Source organism: Peromyscus leucopus, chromosome 1 (assembly GCF_004664715.2).
Source record: "Peromyscus leucopus breed LL Stock chromosome 1, UCI_PerLeu_2.1, whole genome shotgun sequence".
NCBI classification, from domain to species: domain Eukaryota; kingdom Metazoa; phylum Chordata; class Mammalia; order Rodentia; family Cricetidae; genus Peromyscus; species Peromyscus leucopus.
Window position 1 is genome coordinate 165,114,770 of NC_051063.1, and position 22,805 is coordinate 165,137,574.

At 47.3% G+C, this 22,805-nt stretch overlaps 1 protein-coding gene across 4 annotated transcripts; it reads left to right on the top strand.

Annotated features, from left to right (window-relative positions):
- Positions 1 to 1,907: 1,907 nt before the first annotated feature.
- On the top strand, positions 1,908 to 13,942 carry LOC114683935 (sialic acid-binding Ig-like lectin 10). Of its 4 annotated transcripts, none has more exons than XR_005090138.1 (12): positions 1,908 to 2,264; positions 2,354 to 2,731; positions 2,867 to 3,145; positions 3,962 to 4,009; positions 4,340 to 4,597; positions 4,840 to 4,887; positions 4,984 to 5,241; positions 5,314 to 5,598; positions 5,866 to 5,950; positions 6,047 to 6,158; positions 12,029 to 12,127; positions 13,437 to 13,523. XR_005090138.1 is itself a non-coding variant. In XM_028858307.2 (11 exons), exons 1-11 carry the CDS (start codon positions 2,225 to 2,227, stop codon positions 13,701 to 13,703), a joined length of 2,058 nt encoding a protein of 685 aa, XP_028714140.1. In that variant the 5' UTR covers positions 1,912 to 2,224; the 3' UTR covers positions 13,704 to 13,942. The 4 variants fall into 4 exon arrangements, 1 of the variants encoding a protein (XP_028714140.1); XR_005090140.1 differs by having other exon boundaries at positions 12,032 to 12,127; XR_005090139.1 differs by lacking the exon at positions 13,437 to 13,523 and adding an exon at positions 12,270 to 12,718.
- The last annotated feature ends 8,863 nt before the right edge of the window (positions 13,943 to 22,805 follow it).

Here is a 22,805-nt window from a genome sequence, read left to right on the forward strand (position 1 = left end):
TCCGTTGAAGTTCTCTCTTCCCAGGTTTGTCAAGTGACAACTGAAGCTAACAATGACACTATGGGTGGTGTGTGCACTCCTGTAGTACCAGCATCCCAGAGGCTGAGGCAGAATAATCCTGAGTTCAAGACCAATCTGAGCTAAATAGCAAATTCCTGGCTGACTGGGGCTATGTACATAGCAACACCAGATAGATGGATAGATAGATAGATAGATAGATAGATAGATAGATAGATAGATAGATAGATAAGCAAGCAGACATCATAGAAAGTAGATTTAATGCTGGCAAACAACTTCTGTATGTCTTCCTATGAACGTTAAGTCATTTCTGAATTATGTATAATCCCTAACACAGTTTAAGCTCTATGCACACTTTAATATTTGGGGAACATTGGTCAGGAAAAACTGCATATTTTGGATAGATACATTATTTATACTTTTAGTCAATGATTGGTTGTATCTCTGGAGACAAAACCCAGAGACCATACTTAACACAGGCTAATCCAGAGGACATGAGAACCAAACATGTTGCAAAAATTAAGCCCATCAAAATTCCTGCCCAGCAAAGACTGGGGAAGGTCTCAGGGCTCCGTCCCTGGTAGAGGAGCTCTTGGAGGTTGATAGCTCCAAAAGAGAGTCACTATCCTTTGGAATGCAATGACCACCCAGTAAGTTGTCCCTGCTGCAGCACACGACCCCATGTACACATAGGCAGCACTAATTGGACTCAAGGGGTTTTGTTTGTTTGCTCTAATAAGAACATAAAGTTGAGAAATATAGCATGACACTATTTCTAAGGAGTCATGAACTCTCTCCTCATCCCAGATAGGGAACCAACGACAGACCTGAGTCTGGATACCCAGGAGAAATGACTCAAAGACAGCTCCACCACAAAAGCCCACCTCATGATGAGTGACATCTCACCAAAGTGAAACCTAGAGGGAACTGCACAACTTGCAGGGAGCTCAGCAGGTTGGAGAGTGTCCGTTCCAAGCAGTTCATCTGGTCTCTGCTTCTTCTAGGTGCCTCAGCTGGTCTGAGCCTCTTCTAGGCTGCTCAGTGTGTCTAAGTGTCTCTTAACAGTCCTCACTGCTTATATATGCTTTGCGGAATCTAATGAATCTGCTCAGTTTCAGAGACTTCCTGAAAGTTGGCCACATCTCAAGGGCGGAAGGGAGTCAGGGCAGAGCTTAAGCCCTTAGAGGTCCACCCCCAGGTGACCCACCTCTGTCAACCTTTGCTCCATGAACTTTCAAAGCAGCATCACCACCTGGGTCAAGCTTCAAACACTTCACACTCAAACTATAAAAGTTTATTATATGCGTGCACACATGCATGCGTGCACACACACATACCACCCTTTAGGTTGCTTGACTCCTAGTACCAGCGGTCAGCCCCATATATGGAAAATCATATCAATGCATGAATTGCAAGTGGCACCTTCTGTTCTCTGACTAAAGAGGAAGGGAAAATGGGAAATTGTATTGAAGCCGGTGGGTACTTCTAGAGTTCAAAGTGTCAGTGGCTCAGCAGAGACGATGAAAGGGGAAAGACTAAGACCAGTCTATATTTACCTAATTAAGGGAGAGGCAAAGAGTGTGGTGAGGAATATCCAATTACATTTGAACATCAGACAAACCAAAAACTTTTTTAGTGTAAGTAGGTCCCATCAGATATTTGAGACATTTTCGTACCAAGAAACAGAATGATTATCCTTTAAAAAAAATTGTAAAAAAAGTTGTACATCAGTTTAGCCAGGCATTCTGAGCTTTATGTGGTGACACCAGCTCCTTCCAGAAGGTCTCACTCCTCTGCACCCACCAGGACCCCCTTCGAGAGGCACCCAAAAAACTTTTACTTCTGCTTTCTTACTGACCTAGCACCTAAAGGGAAAGTCCCCAACCTAAGCCCTTCCACAGCCAGGTCCCCAGGCTAGACACAGCCCTGTCCTTTCCTTCTCAGGCACCAGGGACAACTGGGAAGGACTGCTTCCAAATGTCCAAGCTCCAAATGCCCCACAAAACATGGAGTGGGCGAGTGGATATGGGGCGAGTGGATGAGAAAGGGAGAGACCAGTGGCCTCAGAACTTGCCATCAGCAGTTCGTCTCGCACCAGTTCCCCGGGCTCAGCTTCCGCCTCCATTTCCCTTCTCTCTTGCCCCAGTCTGTCACAGCTGGGGAAGGAGGCCAGCGTGTGCAGGTCTAGGATCCCCCTACGCCCGCGATGTCACTGCTGCTGTTTCTGTTGCCCTTGCTGTTGGGAGGTGAGTGGGCCTGAGGCCAAAGGGACCCAAGTTGGGGCTGGGGTTGGTGCTGGTGCGGGGGCTACAGGCCAAGCCTCTGTCTCCCTCAGGATCTCAAGGTCAAGACAGACGATACAACCTACAGGTGAACAGACTGGTGAAGGTGCAGGAGGGTCTGTGTGTTGTCGTGCCCTGCTCTTTCTCCTCCCCCGAGAGCCGCTGGGTTGGCTCTGGCCCAGCTTACGGCTACTGGTTCAAAGGCATCAGAAAACCAACACTTAAATTTCCAGTGGCCACAAATAACAAAGATAAAGAGATAGAACCAGAAGCCCAGGGGCGATTCCAGCTCTTGGGGGATCTCCCAAACAAGAACTGTTCCTTGATGATCAAAGATGTGCAGTGGAGAGACTTGGGAAGCTATTTCTTCCGGGTGGAGAAAGGATCTGAGAAATTCAGTTTTCCCGAAGGCTTCTATCTGCAAGTAGAAGGTAAGTGTTGTGGACATAGCAGGGACCCCCTGTCTCTCACTCGGGGAGGGACAGTGGGAGACAAACTGTGACGCAAAGAAGACAACTGCTAGGAAGGGGTAGCTGGAGCCACAGGATTGGCACCCTCTCCCTTAGGCCTGACTCACAAGCCAGATGTCTTCATTCCTGAGATCCTGGAACCTGGGCAGCCAGTGACAATTGTCTGCTTGTTTCCCTGGACCTTCAAGCAATGCCCAGATCCTTCTTTCTCCTGGATGGGGGCTGCCATCTCCTCCCAAGAAACCAGACCACACACCTCCTATTACTCGGTACTCAGCTTTACCCCAGGACCTGAGCACCATGATACTGAGCTCACATGTCAAGTGGACTTGTCTAGAAAGAGAATACAGAGGACTGTCCAACTAAGAATGGCCTGTGAGTGTGATATGGTGCTTTGGGCTATTCAGAGTTCTGGTGGTGGGAGGTAGAGAATCCCCCAACTCCATACTTAGGAAAGTTCATGGAGGTACTGGGGATATAACTCGGTTGGAAGGGTGCTTGCCTAGCATGCACAAGCATGTACAAGTCTCTGTTCCGTCCCCAGCACCACATAAATGAGAGGTGGTGGTGCACATCTGTATTCCAGCACTAGAAGATCGGGAGTTCCAGGTCATCACCCTTGGCTGCAAAGCACATGTACATATTAGACTACATGAGATCTTATCTCAAAGGAGAAAGAGGGTTGCTGGGGAGACAGCTTAGCTGATAAAGAGTTTGACACACAAGTGTGTAGAATGGATTTTGGACCCTCAGAACACGCACAAAAGCTGGTCAGCTTTGGTGTCCCACTGGTAACCTCATTGCTGTGAGGCAGAGAGAGACAAGGGAGCCTCAAGGCAAGCTGGCTAGCTAGCTTGGCTGCCCAATTGGCAACCTAAGTTCAATGAAAGACATTTCTCAGTAAACAATGTAAACAGTGATGATTCAGAAAGGCACCCTACATCGACACCTGGCTTCCACATACATGTATGTGCACACATGTGTACCTATACACACATGCATATTCACCACATACACACACATTCAAAAATACACATCCTGGGTGTGCCTATGCCCTGTGAGGCAATGCTTGTTTCATTTCTGGCTGGTCACTTGCCTTCCCTGGGATGGTGGTGCTTTTCCTTCCCTGAGGGACTTCTCATGGGGAAGAAAGCATTCATCCTCTGAAGCTGGCTCACAATCTTCTCCCAGATGCCCCCAGAGATCTTGTTATCAGCATTTTCCGTGACAATGTGTCAGGTATGAGGGTCTACTGGGGTGGTGTAAGGCTAGTCCAGTCCCCTTTGAAAAGTCTGGAGAGGAGGTGGGGGAGGGGACAGGCCTGAACCCCTTCTGCTGCCTCCCTCTACCCTCTGTCCTGCTCCCTCATCCTTTCCTTATCTCTATCTCTCTGCTCCTCTTTATCTCTGTATCTGTGTCTATCTCTGTCAATCTCTGTCTTCGTGTCTATCTCTTCCCATATCTGTATCCATCTCTGTGTCCATGCTTCCTGTCTCTGTATCTCTGCATCTGCCTATTTCTGTCTGTTTCTCTCTTCATCCTCCTCTGTGTGTGTCTCTTTGGTCTCAGAATTGCATGGGAACACCCCACATCTGGAAGTCCAGCAAGGCCAGTCTCTGCGCCTCCTCTGTGCTGCTGACAGCCAGCCCCCTGCCACACTGAGCTGGGGCCTGGAGAACCGAGTCCTCTCTTGGTCCAGCCCTGTGAGCTCCAGAACCCTGGCACTGGAGCTACTCCAGGTGAAAGCTGGGGACTCAGGACACTACACCTGCCAAGCAGAGAACAGGCTGGGTTCCCAGCAACACACCCTGGACCTCTCTGTGCTGTGTGAGTGTGATCCACCAAAGGTTCTGAGGAGGGGAAGGAAGTGACAAGGTGCGGGGGGGTTTGGGGGTGGGAGATGTATGTGTAGGGGCACCTTTCTTACAACAGTCAGACCACCAGGCAGCTTGTGTTGGGGACCCAGTGAGTGACTCACCCACCCACAGCTTCCATCTCTGGGAGGGAGGCTCTGCCCAGGGAGAAGGCCGTGTGGCCCGCCTGGAGCCAGTTCCCTGTCTCCATTGCAGATCCCCCAGAGGACCTGAGAGTGACTGTTTCCCAGGCAAACAGGACAGGTAGAAAGGATGGACAGAGGAAGCTGGACGCCTCAGGGGTGGGGGTGGATGGGAGTCATCGCAGTTGATGATGACTCTGCCTCCTGTCCTCCCCAGTGTTGGAAATCCGCAGGAATGGCACCTCCCTTCCAGTCCTGGAGGGCCAAAGCCTGTGTCTAGTCTGTGTCACTCACAGCAACCCCCCAGCCAATCTGAGCTGGACTGGGGTGGCACAGACTCTGATCCCAACCCAGCCTTCAGAGCCGGGGGTGCTGGAGCTGCCTCTGGTCCGGAGGGAACATGAAGGAGAATTCAGCTGTGCTGCGCAGAACCCACTGGGCACCCAGTACATCTCTCTGAGCCTCTCTGTGCACTGTGAGTGGGGAAAGGGACACCTGGGACCTGGGACGAGGGCCACCTGCTGACCCGTCGTCTCTTTCCCCACAGACCCCCCACAGATGCTCAGCTCCTCCTGCTCCTGGGAAGCTGAGGGTCTGCACTGCAGCTGCTCCTCCAGAGCCTGGCCCACCCCGTCCCTGCGCTGGCGGCTGGGGGAGGGGCTGCTGGAGGGGAACAGCAGCAATGTCTCCTTCACGGTCACCTCCAGCTCACTTGGACCCTGGGTCAACAGTTCTCTGAGCTTCCATGGGGAGCTCGGGCCCAGCCTCCGGCTCAGCTGTGAGGTCTGGAACACCCATGGGGCCCAGAGCGCCTCTGTCCTGCTACTGCCTGGTAAGGGCCCTTTGGGACTAAGCTTTTCTATGGAGGAGCTGAATGGGATAGGCTCTGTGGTTGGAGCAAAATCTGGGAGGATATAGACCTATGACCTAGGTCTGTGTGTAGAGAAATAGAAGGGAAGGCATGACACCCAGCCCAGGATGCAGTCATGTTTTCCAGAAGGAAATAGGGAAGAAGCTTGGCCACAGTGTGCAGCAGGAACTGGAGTCCAGGATGCTGTGTGTAAGACTGCAAACAGGGGATGCACTCCTTTTCTTGCAGATAAGAACAGTTCCACAGCGTTCTCCAAGGGAGTAGTTTTGGGCTTTGGGATTGCAGCCTTCCTTGCCCTCTGCCTCATGATCATGTGAGTTGGAAGGAGCTATTGGGGGGCCTGGGATCTAGGCTTCCTTAGAGAGGGCAGATGGAACAGTATACAGCAACATAGAGGCCATTTCCTCAGCGTGAAGACCCTCCAGAAGAAAGGAACCCAAGAGGAAACCTCAAGACCCAAGATCTCTCGGGGCAGCACAATCCTGGATTACATCAATGTGGTCCCCAAGACCAGGTCCCTGGTGAGTTGCCAGCTGTGCTTTCTGAGTCAGCATCCCCTGCTACTTCTGCACACATCCCTTCCATAACCCTCCTACTCCTTTGCCTTAGAGGCATGAAGCATCCAAGATTAGATGCAAACCCTGGCTCCCTCTGAGCCTTCACGTCTTCGTCTGTTTCCAAGTCTGAGGAACAGAACATGGACTCCCTCCATAGGTGGCTTACATTTCTTCCATTATTGTCACCACCAAGGGATAACTAACTATGTGTAACCACTTACTTTATAGTTGCTGTGCTGGGGATAGAACCCAGAGACATGTGCCTGCCTGGCACACCCACCCCTCACTGGGGGATTCCTAGGCCACACTTCCAGCACCTCTTTGGTGGATGCTAGACAAATGATGTATCACTGAACTACATCCTCGGCTCTACCTAATAATCATTAATGTCCTTGTGGTATGGTACATCCTACTGACTAAATACAGGACTTGAAGTAGGATGACTGAGCTCCTGTGCCCTGCCTCCTCTTTTTTTTTTAAATCATCATCTTGAGCAGTTACTGAATTCTTCTGTGCCCCAACTATAATATTGGGATAATAGGATAATAGTGGTGCCTACCTCCTATATATTTAAATATATAGTCAGTAAAATATTCAGAGGAGTCTGTGGCCCCTATTGAGTTCTCAGTAAACATTAGGTACAACTGTGAGGTCACATCTACCTGGTGATGACTCAAACAAACACCCATGTCTCTCGGTGTCTTCCCTGCACTCACTCATCCAGCCCTGCAGGCAGCATCTGCACTCAGACATAACGGGCATTTCTTACCTGAGCCTGTACAAAGCCACCTTCTGACCAGCCTTGCCCTTTCTGCTCCGCTTTCACTTGTCTCTCTCTCTCAGCAAATATTAACAGCTTTCCCGAGTAATCTAAAGCCTCTGCATGATCTTTTGCTCCTGGTCCTCTTCAAAATACACCCCAACCACCTCACCATTACCTTCCCTCAACTCCACAGTCCATGTGTCATTCCTCCTCTGGACACCACTTTCTTCATGACCTCCTCTGATTCTCTTCTTGTCCTTTACACTCTATTTCTCTGTGTGTGACATCCTGTAGAAACCACACAGGCACACCTTTCCTCTGAATGCTACTCAGTCAGAAAAAGGAGCAAATTCATGATGCATAAGACAAATTACACGAATGGAAAGTCTCTGAATTGTACATACTACATGATTCCACTTATATCTCACTGACAAAGTAACGACATTACAGGGACCAAAGACTGAATGTGTGGCTCAGTTGGTAGAGTGCTTTCCTAGCAGGCACGAATCCCAGGCCAGCATGAAGGTGAGCATAGTGGTGCATGACAAGCACTCAGGAAGTGGAGGTAAGAGGATGAGAAGTGCAAGGTCATCTTTGGCTATGTATAAAATTCAGAGCCAACCTGGGCTGCATGGGATAGATGAGCAATGATAATTGAGTAAATGCTTGTGACTAAGGAAAGGGGAGTGATGAGTGAGACTCTGAAGGACACAAGGGGCTTGCTCACGATGATCCAGGGTCCTGAATCTTGACTGTAGTGGTCACGTGTGTTTACCTGCACTAGTATGATAAAAACAGTAACAAAGGGCCACAGTCTGGGCCTGCACTTATTCACATAGGGAGCAACCTTGAGGCCAGGCAGATTTTTTCCACATGCCCACCTCAGGAGTACACCCGAGCACACTCAGTTAAGGAACACACTCCAGAGAACGAATGCCCATCTCAGAAGCACAACCCTGAGCATGCCTAGCCAACTAAGGCAACACTCCTGAGCATGTCTAGTTAAGGAACACACCGGTGCTCAGGTTAAGGTCATAGTTCAAGAAGGAAACACAGCAGAAATGCCTCTGGGCATGCTCAGACTGGCCTATAAAAATGGATAGGAATACTTTGAAGGTGAGTTAATATAGGAGTCTCCCCTAGAAGGCAGGTAACAAAGTACGTTATATGGATATCAGCATCCTTCTGTGAATATTGTATCACAGTTAAGGTGTGGCCATGGAAAGCTGGAGTAAGGGTGCAGGGACCTCTCTGTACTACTTCTGTGACTTTTTATTTTTTAGAAAGACTCTCATGTACCCAGGCTGGCCTCAAATTCCCTTCATAGCCAAGGATTTCCCTGAATAGCTAAGGACAACCTTAAACTTCTGATCCTCCTACCTCCACTCTCAGAGTGTTGACATGTGCCACCATGCTTGATTTACGTGGTGCTAGGGATGAAGTCCAGGGCTTTGTGAATACTAGGCAAACACTCTACCCTGAGCTACAGCATTGGTCTTACTTTTGACACTTTCGTAACTCTATGATCATTCCGTAATGTAAAGTTGAAGAAAATCAAAAATCAAAACACCTCAATTTCGTATTAATTCCTCCATCAATCACTTCTTCTGATTTCCAAAACCGTCTCCAGGGACTTTGTAGCAAACACCTTCCATTTGTTTTACAAGACCGACTGTGTAGTCATATAAACCATCTTGTTCTTTTAATTTTTCAAATTTTAAAATTCATTTAGTATTATTTATCAGTATTATTACTGGGGAGTGTGTGCATGCATAGTATAGTGCACATGTGGAGGCCAGAGGCTAACTTTCAGGAGTCAGTTCTGCGAGTGTCACAACTCTGGAGAGAAAGGGATCCTGACTTTTCAGGAAGCCAGGCTATACCTAGGGCCACAACAGGACAGCTCTGGAGGGTAGAGCCACAATAAGACAGCTCAGCCTGGAAGGAAAGGTATCCATCCTGACTTGTCCAGAAGTCAGACAATGCCTGAAGCTGGGATGTGGTGGGGGATGGTCTCCCGCAGGATATAGCAAGCCTGCTTCTCTCCTAGAGACAGCCATTACTCCTGAGCTTTGCTCCACCCCACCCCCAACCCCCCTTTAAGGGGGCTTCCCAGCAAAGTTCCGCTTCTCTCTGGCCAAAAAATGTTGCTTTTTCTGCTTTACTCTGCTAAAAGGGAAACCCCAGCAGAAATGTAGCAATCTCTTCCCGCTCCAGCTAAAAGGTGTTACTTTTTTCTGCTCTGCCTTGCTCTGCCCTCTTAAGAGATCGTCTCAGCAAGGTTTTTTCTGCTCAGTCCCCTAAGGGATGTCTCAGCAAGGTTCTTCTATTCTGCACTGGTGAATGAAGATCTTCACCCAAGACTTCCGAGAATGAGATTTATTTGGGAAGGAGAAGTCCAGGAGAGCAGCTTACTCTGCCAGGGTGGGAAACTGCTGTCCACAACTCAACCGGCAGAGGGGTTTATATAGGGCTTCTTAGGGGTGGAGTTTCTCCAGAGAGATTTTCTGCTCAGGGATTGGTTAGTGTTCCTGCTCAGGGATTGGTTAGTTTCGTTGGTCAGGGGCAGAGATGGCTCTGATTTTAGGGCCAAATTGTGTTTCTTTCACTGGTCCTTTTTAGCCTTTTGGTTCTAATTTGAGGGCCAGGGCATATTTTTTTCTTCACTGGTTCTGATTCTGGGGACAAAGTGTGTTTCTTTGGTACTGGTTTCAGGATCAGGGCATGTTTATTAAGTTCTGAGTTCAGGGCTAAAGTGTTTCTTTCACTGGCTCTGGTTTTAAGAAAACCAGAGGTTTTCTCTGGTCCTGGCCAGCTCCACAGACCCCGCAGCCACTTAAAAACAATCACTCAGAGGCTTATATTAATTAAAATTGTTCAGCCACTAGCTCAGGCTTGTTATTGACTAGCTCTCACAGGGCTTTGATGTAGTTGAAGACTAGATAGTTATAATTATAGTTTTCCTTGGTTTTGATAGGAGATAAGGTAGATATGGAACCTTGGACTCACAAATATAGGATAGATAGGATATCTTCTTTGATTTTTACCAAATACAAATAGACTAAATATTATAACTATAATTCTTGCTTGGTAACTGTTTTGTTATATACAATTTTGCTATGTTAAAGTTAAAACTTTCCTTTTAAATAGAAAGAAAAGGGGAAATTATGGGTGATGGTGCTCTGCATGCTGTGAATGTGTTGTTCCCATTGGTTGATAAATAAAATGCTGACTGGCCAGTAACCAGGAAGGAAGTATAGGTGAGATAAACAGACAAGGAGAATTCTGAGAAGAGGAAGGCTGAGTCAGGAGTCACCAGCCAGACATATAGGAAGCAAGATGTGAAGGCAGAACTGAGAAAAGATACCAAGCCACATGGCTAAACATAGATAAGAATTATGGGTTAATTTAAGTGTAAGAGTTAGTCAATAGTTAATGTGAGCTAATGGCCAAGCAGTTTAATTAATATAAGCCTCTGTGTGTTAACTTGGGCAGGACCAGAAAAACTTCAGCTACAGGTGAGTTTCTTTCACTGGCTCTGGTTTCAGGGCCCAGGCGGGTTTCTTTCACTAGCTCTGGTGGGTTTCTTTAGCTGGCTCCCTTTCCCTACATTCCCCCCTTTTTGTTTACTAGTAAACAACAGGGGTTAGAAAGGGGGCAAAGTTGGCATCAAGGTTCTTGGGACAATCTTGATCTTCATCCTCAGGATGTAACCATGTGCTGCAGGTCTCTGGCTCCATAGCTAGGGGCTGGTAATCCTGTAATAGTAACTAGTTAAAAGTCTGGTTAGGAATCCTTTGGATCTGTTGTTGAAGGAATCTAGACAAGAGGTTTATGAGGCAGGGTGCAACTAGTAGGGTTAGGAAGAAGAAAAGAAGAGGGGTGAAGAAGAGTCGCATCCAGTTCCATATCTGAATATCAGGGATCCACTGGCTAGAATTATCAAGCTATTTCTGTTCTTGAAGATCCATTTGGAGTTGTTGGAGGTTAGCTTTCACTACACCTGATTAGTTGACATGGACACAACATTCTTCCCCAAGAAAGAGACAAAGACCACTCTCTGCTGTTAGTAAATGTAACCCTCTCCGATTTTATAGTACTATGGTGGCTAGCGAGTCTATTTGTCCCTGAAGAGTAAGGACAATCTGAGATACCCATTGGAAATTCTGGATGAATTACAAGGAAAGCCAATGGTAAATAACTAGGGAAGTAGTCAGTCCTGCTGTTCCAGTGGTTACACCTGCCGCTATGCCCAGGGCTGGCTGATAGAAAAGGTATTACTTGGGTTGCTCATTTGTCATGCCTTGCTGCTTTGAACTTGGCAATGAGAATTAGCAAAGGTTCTTCACCAGTTGCCACATCTAATTTAGGGAACAGAAATACCAGGGCACAAGTCCCAGACCACCTAGAAGGTAAGCAGTGATAAACTTGAATACCACAGAGAATAGAGGCATTGTGAATGTTTGGACATAGGGGCTAGGTGATAGTACCAAGTGTGATGGTATTATTGCAGTCTGCAGAATCCAGGGCACCCACAAAGTGTGTCCCTGAGGAGTTAAGGCAGTCTGTGATACCAAAGAGAGGAATGTGGGTGACATAAGGGGTGGTAGTGACATTTGGCTTGGAGCAATTAACAAATGGTATGGTGAGAGAATCTAATAGGACAGTGGGTGAGGCTACAAATGGTGGATGAGAGTTTGACCCTGGAGGGACACACAACCAGCATTCTCCAAAGAGTATTACTCAATAGCTGATATGCAGTAGTTAGGGTCTGAAACAAGAGATGGTGTGACAGGAAGGTGGGGTCAATATCATTTTTAAAAAGGTGATATTAAGGATATAAGAACCTATGAGGAGCTTTGAACCACTTCTTTTACTATGTCTATACCTAGAGGTCAAGGGAGTGGGATGTGTACCCTCTGTATTTTGAGTGTGTCTGGTGGATGGCTGTGATAAACGCTATAGTAAAGCTTCCCATCTGAGGTGCCATGAGTTCTTAATTAGGATGTAAAAGATTCCCCATTCTTCATAAAAGGCAGAGTGTTTTCCTGAATATGCATTATGTCTCCAGCAGTCTCCAGATGCCACCACATGAGTGTTCTGGTTGAACTGCTAGGCCTATGTCTCCTGGACCTCAAATCTCCATACATGGAGTTGGCCAGCAACAGGGGTGAGTGTGAAGATGGTCTGAGGGCCACGTGTGCTTCTTTCACTGGCCCTGGGTTCAGGGCCAGGATGGGCTTCTTTTACTAGCTCTGGTGGGTTTCTTTAGGTGGCATCTTTTCCCCATGAGTTCTGTCTTTCAATTTTAGGTCCCAGGATGGAACTCAAGTCTCCAAGCTTGCATTACAAGCACCTTTACCCACCCAGCCATCCTTTTGGCCTCCATCTTGTTCTTTCTTAAGCACACCCCCAAACTCTGTTAGAGTGCTTGAATTTGTTGTTGCCTTCCTTCAGAGAATTTTGCAGAAACTGCATGGTTCCTGGCTTCATTTAATACTCTTTGCTTGATAATCACCCCATCAAAGATGCTCAGAATGACCTGTTCACTTATTATTTGGCATTTATATATAACAATTGTGTCTGTTTATACATACCATGTGCCACTCACTATACTCACACAGTACAGTGATGAAATTGGGATAATTAACAAATGCCCTCTACCTCAGAATTATTTCTTTGTGGTGAGACTATTTTATCTGTAGCTATGACTCTTCTTTTAATTTTGTTTAAGGTTTTTTTTTTTTCTCTTGGAAATAGGGTTTTACTATGTAGTTCTGGCTGGCCTGGAACTCACCCTGTAGACTAGGCTGGCCTCAAACTCATAGAATAGAGCTCCACCTGCTTCTGAGTGCTGGGATTAAAGACGTGTGCTACCATACTCAGCTTATGCTTTATCTTTACTCCTAATTGTGTGGGTTTGGTGTGTGTGTGGGGGGGTATGTGGGTGTGTGTGTCTGTGGGGGGGGAGTGTCTGTGGGGGGGATCTGTGTGTATGTGGTGTGTGTGTGGGGGGGTGTCTGTGTGTGTGGGGGGGTGTCTGTGTGTGTGGTGTGGGGGTGTGTGTGTGTCTGTGTGTGTGTGTCTGTGTGTGGGTGTGTGTGTCTGTGTGTGTGTGTGTCTGTGTGTGGGTGTGTGTGTGTGCGTGCACAGTTCTTGCAGGAGCCAGAAGAGGGCTCAGATTGAAGTTACAGGTGGTTAGGATCTGCCAGGAGATAGTGCTGATAAGTGAACCCAGGTCCTCCAGAAGTGCAGCATGCACTCTTGACTGCTGAGCCATCTTTCCAGCCCCGGCCCCTGCTTTTCCTTCTTCACGGCACTCGCCACTTGCCATTATTATACTTTCGCTTATGTGCTGGCTGTTATTGCCCCGTGTTACTCCAAAGCTAGAGCCCCGGTTCTAAGCCAGTGCCTGGCGCACGCTAGCTGCACAGCTGCTTGCTGAGTGAATGAGCAAAGGTTGTTTGCTATCCCCTCAGGTTCGCAATCGGAAGGCCAAACCAGACACCCCTTCCAGGATCCCATCCCCGAACATTCACTCCCCTGAATCAAAGAAGAAACAGAAGGAGCAACATTTCACTTCTCCTGGTTGCCCAGACCCCAGATCATCCTCTCAGGCCCCTGTCTCTGAGAATAACCCAGAAGAACTCCATTATGCTGCTCTCAACTTCTCCCGCCCAAGACTATGGGAGACCCAGAATCCTCAAGACACTTACACTGATTATGCTGAAGTCAGGTTCCACTGAGGGTGTCCTTGGTTTTAGGACTGAGCCCCCCCCCCCCGAAATAATGCAAATTCTCTTCTTAAAATAATTCTCAGGGGGTAAATGTGCTTGCCACCAAGCCTGGATCCACATGGTGGAAGGAACCTCCCACAAGCTGGCCTTCGACCCCCACATGCCTCCCAGGTGTGCATTGTGGCTCACGCCTGTGCATGCACACATATGTAAGTTAAATAAATAAATACATAGAACAATTTCTTTTAGAGATGAATGCTCCTGTTTGGGTATGCTCTGAGTTGTCTCTCAAAGGCTTATGTGCTAGAAGTGTAGCCCGCTTTGTGAAGGTGGTGAGATGATGTCATCTTTCAGGAGAGGACATGGTGGAAGGTGGTAAGATGATGTGATCTTTCAGAAGAGGACATGGTAGAAGGTGGTAAGATGATGTGATCTTTCAGGGGAGGACATGGTAGAAGGTGGTAAGATGATGTGATCTTTCAGGGGAGGATATGGTGGAAGGTGGTAAGATGATGTGATCTTTCAGGGGGGGACATGGTGGAAGGTGGTAAGATGATGTGATCTTTCAGGAGGGGACATGGTGGAAGGTGGTAAGATGATGTTATCTTTCAGGAGAGGACATGGTGGAAGGTGGTAAGATGATGTGATCTTTCAGAAGAGGACATGGTAGAAGGTGGTAAGATGATGTGATCTTTCAGGGGAGGACATGGTAGAAGGTGGTAAGATGATGTGATCTTTCAGGGGAGGATATGGTGGAAGGTGGTAAGATGATGTGATCTTTCAGGGGGGGACATGGTGGAAGGTGGTAAGATGATGTGATCTTTCAGGAGGGGACATGGTGGAAGGTGATAAGATGATGTGATCTTTCAGGAGAGGATATGGTGGAAGGTGGTAAGATGATGTGATCTTTCAGGAGGGGACATGGTGGAAGGTGGTAAGATGATGTGATCTTTCAGGAGAGGATATGGTGGAAGGTGATAAGATGATGTGATCTTTCAGAAGAGGACATGGTGGAAGGTGGTAAGATGATGTGATCTTTCAGGAGGGGGACATATTGGAAGGTGGTAAGATGATGTGATCTTTCAGGAGGGGGACATGGTGGAAGGTGATAAGATGATGTGATCTTTCAGGAGAGGACATGGTGGAAGGTGGTAAGATGATGTGATCTTTCAGGAGGGGACATGGTGGAAGGTGGTAAGATGATGTGATCTTTCAGGAGAGGACATGGTGGAAGGTGGTAAGATGATGTGATCTTTCAGGAGAGGACATGGTGGAAGGTGGTAAGATGATGTGATCTTTCAGGAGAGGACATGGTGGAAGGTGGTAAGATGATGTGATCTTTCAGGAGGGGACATGGTGGAAGGTGGTAAGATGATGTGATCTTTCAGGAGAGGACATGGTGGAAGGTGGTAAGATGATGTGATCTTTCAGGAGGGGACATGGTGGAAGGTGGTAGGTCATGAGGCACTGAACAGCCCTTGGAAGGTGTCTGCTGCTATCACAGAGTAGATCAGTTCTCAAGAGAGGGGGTTACAAGTTTGGCTGCTTCGGCTCTCTCAATTCCTATCTCAATGGCTTATCCATGTCTCATGTACTCCCACCAAGATGCCATCTGTCATATTGTGGTGGAGGCACAAGACCTTCCTCAAAGCCTGGTGGAGGATTTGAAAGTTCCCCTTGACAGCTGCTTAGGGGAGAAAAAGTCCACTCAATACGTCTTGCTAAGGGAGAAGAAGCAGGAAGTTGGCCATCTTGAAATGTTGAAGCATAAAGTACACTGACCTACTTAGATCCTTTTCCCTTATCTTAGTATCTTAGTTAGGGTTTCTATTGCTGCAACAAAACACCAGGACCAAAAAGAAAGTTGGGGAGGAAAGGGTGTGTTTGACTTACACTTCCACATCACTGTTCATCATTGAAGGAAGTCAGGACAGGAATTCAAACAGGGCATGTGTAGTCAGACTTTCCTTTGGGCCACCAGCTTACAAATAATGACATGGAGGCTTACTATTAATTATGAAAGCTTGGCCTTAGCTTTGGCTTTTTCCCAACTAGCTGTACAACTTAAATTAATTTGTTTTTATTAGTCTATGTTCTATTACATGGCTCCGTTACCTCTGCTCTGTACTGCATGTCCGACTTCTTCGATATTTGGCTGCTGTCTCTTGAGTGCCTGGATTCATCTCGAGTTCCTCTCTCTGCCCTGAAGTCCTGCCTATTCTCTCCTGCCTAGTTATTGGCCACTCAGCTCTTTATTACACCAATCACAGTGACCATCTGCACAGAGTGTAAACAAATATTCTGCAAAAGGCAGGAACCTGGAGGCAGGAGCCAAGACAAAGGCCATGGCGGGGTGCTGCTTACTAACTGGAATAGCATGGCTTTTGAAACCTTAAGCTCACCTCCAGTGATATACTTCCTCCAACAAGGCCATATTCTAGCCTCATTGAGCTCTGGGCTTGATTGGGAGACCCTATTCCTTAGTTACTCTTCTATTGCTGTGAAGCATGAGGCAGAGAGCTAAACCAGAATGGCATGGACTTTTGAGACTTCAAAGCCTGCCTCCAGTGACGGACATCCTCCTATAATGTCACAGGTCCTGCAACAAGACCACACTGCCTAATGCTTCCCAAATAGTTTCACCAACTTGGAACCAAGTATTCAAACATACGAGTCGTGGGAAACATTCTCATTCAAACCACTATACTCTGACTCATTGAATAAGGTAGAAGAGTGACATCACATTCCATATGAACACACACATATATGCACATGCATTCACAGATGGCACAGATGTGCACCCATACACATGCAAACATACACATAAAAATGGGGGAGGAGATTCAGATAGACCCTGGACTGGGTAAGCTTGGCAAGTTGTTGGGTGGACACTGGAGAGCCGGCCAGAGAAAGCAAGGTGGGTGTCCACAAATAACATAAAGGATGGGAGATCCTATTATAGTCTGCTTCAACTCTGAAGCTACCCTTGAATGTCTCTTTGGCCTTGGAGTTGTTCAGAAGCCTGTGTTGCCAAAGCAACAGAGTTGGGCAGAGGTCAGTTATTTCAAAATACATGTGTTAAGGTTGTGACTTCTGCAATAACGGCTTAGGACTTGCGGGAGAGGAGTTGTTACCCAGAGCTCTCGGGGACCAGCGGTGTTGTGTTAGTGGTGTAGGCAGGGAAGAACACCAGGATGGAAGTCAGAAGAACCAGCTTGAACTTGAGGGACGTCCAGGATCCCTCTTCAACCAGGCTATTAGAGACCATTACCTTCAAGATATGTAAGCACAAGAAAGCTTCATTTTGCTAATGGCTAATCTAGGCCTGTTCTGTCAAAACTCTTTTCTGGGCCAGTTAGATAGCTTAGCAGGTTAGGATACGTGCCACCAGGCTCAGAGGCCTGGGTTCAATCCTCAGGATCCACCCAGTGGAAGGACAGAGCTGACTCCCCCAAGCTGTCCTCTGACTTTCAGACACACGATGTAATTTTTTTTTTTCGAGACAGGGTTTCTCTGTGTAGCTTTGCGCCTTTCCTGGGACTCACTTGGTAGTCCAGGCTGGCCTCGAACTCACAGAGATCCGCCTGGCTCTGCCTCCCGAGTGCTGGGATTAAAGGCGTGCGCCACCACCGCCCGGCTACACACGATGTAATTTTTAAAAAGACTTTTTCTCACCTTTTATCAGGTGTTTTACTCACCAATGACTTGTTTTGAGTTTCTTTTTGTTTGCTTGTTTGCTTTTTTAAATAGGGCCTCCTTCTCTATGTAGCCTTATCTGGCCTGCAACTCACTAGGTAGACTAGGCTGGCCTTGACCCATGGAGGTCTTCCTGCTTCTGCCTCCCCAATGCTAGAATTAATAGCTTGTGCTACCATGCCTGGCTGGGTTTCTTTTCTTTTCTTTTCTTTTCTTTTCTTTTCTTTTCTTTTCTTTTCTTTTATATATTGTCTGGCTTCAAACTACATATGTAGCACAGGATAACCTAGAACCTCTGACCCTCCTGTTCCCAGCTCCCAAATGCTAGGTCACAGGCATGTGCCACACCACCACGTTTGGTTTATGAAGTGCTGGAAAAGGAACCCGGGACCTTGTGCATAATAAACAAGCGGCTGAGCCACATCCAAAGTCCAGTCAGTCAGTTCTGATTTTTTAAGACTCAGCTGGGGGCTGATGAGGGTTTAACAGTTAAAGGAACCTGCTACCAAGCTGATGACCTGCGTTCTATACCTGGGGGCCAATGATGGAAAGAGAGAATTAACTGAGAAGCAGTGAACAACCGTAAAAGAACGGAACTCCACAATTTCTCCAGTCCCACAACTGCATGATAACACATAGATAGCGTCTTGATGTGTGTGTGTTGGGGGGGAGTCAGAGCTTAGGTGAGTGCTTGCCTAGTGTGCATGACGTGCTTGTTCTAATCACTAGCATCACACAAACTGCCATGATGGTGTGCTCTGGTAAGGAGGATCGGGAGTTTAAGGCCATCCATCCTCTGTTACATATAAGCGTGAGGCCAGCCTGAGCTACATGAGACTGTTACACGTAGCATAGGGCATGGTGTCACAAGCCTTTAATCCAAGCACATGGGGGCATATCTCTGTGAGCTGGAGCCCAGGATGTTTTACATGGCAAGTTCCAGGCCCATCCTGGTTACCATAGTGAGAACCCATCTCAAAACAAAACAAAAATTTTCAATCCACAAAGTAAATGACTGAATAAACACATCCCAGCCTAGTCTTACCTCTTGACTTCAAATTCAGTCCAAATTCCATCACCTTCCCTCCTCACCCAACACAGGCTCATCCCGGTACCTTGCCAGGTGTTGAACCTTCCAGCACTTTGCAGAACAGTTAGAAATAACTTCCTATCATTTATAAGTTACACAGTTTGTGACACTCTCTTATGGCTGTGAAAACAGCTTCTGAATCAGGAGAAGGTGATGGTGGTCCCATTCCTGTCCCACTCTGAAGAGAACTGAAGAGAAAAGTGAGGTCTTGGGGAACATGGGTGAGTGAAACGGCCCCAGTGAAGGCTCCCACAGCTGCACCGATGGCCTCCGCCTCTAGAGGGCAGCACAGCATAGGTAGCTGTGCCTCAACATATCAGTGCGCAACATCCTCCCACACTCTCTCCCAAGGGCCGCCCTCCAGAAGATACTTCTTCCTGCCATCACTCAATGGACCCTAGCTTACCATCCCACCACCTCCCCCAGATGCCCTGACACAAAATCTCAGTGGCAGCTTTGACTTTTCCTCTATCAAGCAGTCCTGAACATTCTTCATCCTGAATGTCAGAGGATTTGAGCAGCTGCTTCCTTTACCATCCCAGCATCTGAGCTGCTCTCGTGTGTGTGTGTGTGTGTGTGTGTGTGTGTGTGTGTGTGTGTGTGTGTGTGTGTGTGAATGTATGCTTCAAAACACACAATACCACTCTGGGGAGACAGCTCTGTTGGTATCCTGAGTTTGATCCCCAGAACTCATGTTAAGAGACAAATAAAACGCCTTTATTTTACTATAAGATGGTTAGTGGGTAAAAGCACATCCTGCCAGGCTACCTGAGTTCGATCCCCAGGACCCACCCGGTGGACGGTGAAGAGCCAACTCCCACAAGTTGCCCTCCGATGTTCACTCTCCATTATAAATGCACACGCATATAAACATATAAAAATGCTTTTACACACACGCGCACACACACACACACACACACACACACACACGCATGCATGCACTCACACATATGTGGATAAATAAATAAACAAATAAAATTATAAAAGAATTCAAAAGTCAGGCATGGTGCAATCACTTGGAATCACGGTGCCAGGGAGATTGAGACAGGTGGATTCCTAAGGGTTGATGGCAAAATGCCCACCTGACCAGTGAAAAACCTGTCTCAGAAAATGTATGGTGCTGGAAGGATGGCACCCAAGGCCGCCCTTTCCCTCCATACATATGTGTATAACATACATGCACAAAGATAAAAAATATAGACACCCACATCCGGAAGAAGCAGCAAGCAGCGTACTGAGTCCTCTCTACACCGCTGCTTCCTAACAAGGTAAGAATTTTAAAGCTGGAAGAGATTTACTTGGCTGAGGGGCCACAACTCTGCAGAGCAGCGAGAGGCGAGACTTTACTTCAGCATGCTGGCTGGAGGTCACACCCATGACCCACAAGTCCCCAGGGCTTCCTTCTCTGCTGATTTCTAAACCGCTGTGACCCTCACAATGACTTTGAGATGGATTTTCTAAACCAGTCTCCCAAGCAATTGCATTGCCTCTTCTTGCAGGGACAGAACAAAAAGTCCCTGGAGTTTGCAGCAAACCCCAGAACTTACCTAATGGATTACTTACCCAGATTAGGAACTGCTGCAACACACTTCCTAGGTACAAGGAGGTACCACCTACCCAGGGCCAGAGCCAGAGCCAAGGGAAGGAAGCTGCTCTTAAAAGGCCAGGTATATAGGCAGCCAAGATGGAGAGTTTCCCCTGTTCCCAGTGGAGCGAAACCTGGAAAGTAGTAATAAAAGAATAGGCTAGGAGAAATCCCATCACTCTGGAAATGGGCGCGCACAAGGACTCTGAAAGCCCATGTGAAGGTCACACACTAGTTAAGGAGCAGAGCAAGGAGCAAAAGATGGGCTGGGGTTGAGTCTCTGGTAGGGTGCCTGTCTAACTTGTACCAGGTCCTGGATTCAGCCTCTAACACTGGGAAGACAAACAAACAAACAAAAACCCTGTGTCATCGTTGATTTGGGAGGACCCACTCCAGCAGTCCAATAGGTTGTCCTGCTTCTCAAACACTTCTCAGCTTAGCCTTCAGCTTCCAGGTTCACTGCACATCAAAACCTACTCTCCAACCACAGGCAAGGTTTCGTCTCAAAGCATAAGTCAAATTATGTCACACATGAGCTTCAAATCGCACAAAGTGTTTATTATTAGGGTCCACCTCTGTAGCCCATGGAGACCTGGAACTTGTCTGGGTTGATCCCAACCCTGCTGTATCTGCCTGTCTCCCCAAGGCTAGGGTTACAGGGGTATATGAGCAGCCCAAGCACTCCCATTCTCTTACAATGGAATAGGGCTCAGGGATACAGCTCAGCAGTAGAGGGCTTGCCTGGCATGCCAGAAGCCCTGGATTCCATACAAACAGTGCTTTTAAAAAGAGGGAAGGGAGGGAGGGAAGGAGGAAGGGAGGAAGGGAGGAAGGGAAGAAGGAAAAGAGGGAGAGAGAAAGGAGAGAGGGAGGGAGGGGGAGGGAAGGAGGAAGGGAGAGAGGAAGGGAAGAAGAAAGGGAGGGAGGGAGGAAGGGAGGAAGGGAAGGAGGGAGAGAGAGGAGAGAGGGAGGGAGGGAGAGAAGGAGGGAGGGAAGGAGGAAGAGAGGAAAGGAAGAAGAAAAGGAGGGAGGGAGGCAGGAAGAGAGAGGGAGAGAGGCAGGGAGTAAGGGAGGGAGGGAGGGAGGGAGGGAGAGAGGGAGGATAACTATTTATTTAATGCCAGTACTGAGAAGCAAGAGACAGAAGGATCAGTGTTGCCGGTTTATTTATATAGAGTGATATCCACAGCAGATCAGGAGTTCAAGGTCTTCATCAGCTACATAACAAATTTGAGGACAGCCTAAGCTAATGAGACTCCGGAAAGAGAGAGTTGAAGGGAGGAGAGAGGAATGGGGAAAGAAGGGGAGGAGTTAGGAGTGTGCCTAGTGGAAGACTGGAGGGCACTTGCTGAGCATGTGAGCTTTGGAACTAGAGAAATGGCTTAGCAATTCAGAACACTTGCTGTTTTTGCAGAGGACCAGGGTTCAATTCCTAATGCCTACATGGTGTCCAGGGGGATCTGTTGCCATCTTCTGACTTTCTCAGGCACTGCATGCATGTGGTGCAGACATATATGCAGGCAAAACACCCATTCTCATAAAATAATAATAATAAAAAAGACACCTTAGGTTTTGTTTCCAGCACTACAAAAACAAATTTGAAAAAAAAAAAAAGGAAATCAAAGGTTCAAAATCTTAGGCTGGGGACGTAGGTAGTCAGCAGACTGCTGGCTTTGAGTGCACAGTGCTCTGGGTTCAACCCAGCAGCACATAAAACACATGCGGTGACACAAGTCTGTAATTCCGACACTCGGGAGGTGGGAGGAGGAGGAGCAGAAATTCAAAGTCATCTTCAGCTACGTGGTCAGCATGAGGCCACCCTTAGCTACATGAAGACTAGCAATAAATAAATAAACAAATAAATAAATAAATAATTTAATTAAATTGAAAAAAGAGACAATCCAGACTTTTCCTTCCTCATTCCTGTGCTTGCTGTGACCAGAGTCCTACTCTGCTTTGTCTACTAGACCAGTCAACCTCCAGGTCTTCTGGAACCTTCCTATGGTATCCTACCCTAAGCACCCATTCCAAAGGCCCTCATTGCCCTGATCTAATATCTTCAGAGACTCTGGTTGAGTTTTGTTTTGTTTTTTTTTTTTTTGTTTGTTTGTTTTTTGGTTTTTCGAGACAGGGTTTCTCTGTGTAGCTTTGCGCCTTTCCTGGAACTCACTTGGTAGCCCAGGCTGGCCTCGAACTCACAGAGATCCGCCTGGCTCTGCCTCCCGAGTGCTGGGATTAAAGGCGTGTTTTGTTTTTGAAACAGCGTCTTATGTAGTGCAAGCTGTCCTGGAATTCCCTGTGTAGGTGAGGATGACCTTGAACTCCTGATGATCCGCCTCTACCAACACCGCCAGCCAACTTTCAATAAATATGCCTTAAATAAATAGACAGAAGGGCAATGGCTTCTTAACAAACTGCTGGGACAATCAGCAGATCTCAGTGTCTCCAGCTAAGGGGCTAGAGAGATGAGTTGATATTGGTTAAGAATGCTTGTTGCTTTACAGAGGATCTGTGTTCAGTTTTCCCAGCTTAACAACTACCAGTAACTCCAGCTCCAGGAAATCCAACATGACTCCTCTTTTCTGGCCTCAGCATGTACTGTGCTTATACACACACACACACACACACACACACACACACACACACACACAATTAAAAATAAGGATAAATATCTAATGGCAGTGGGATGGCTATTGTTATGTTGATGGCTAAAAGTTTAAAAATAATTGTGCTTATGAGA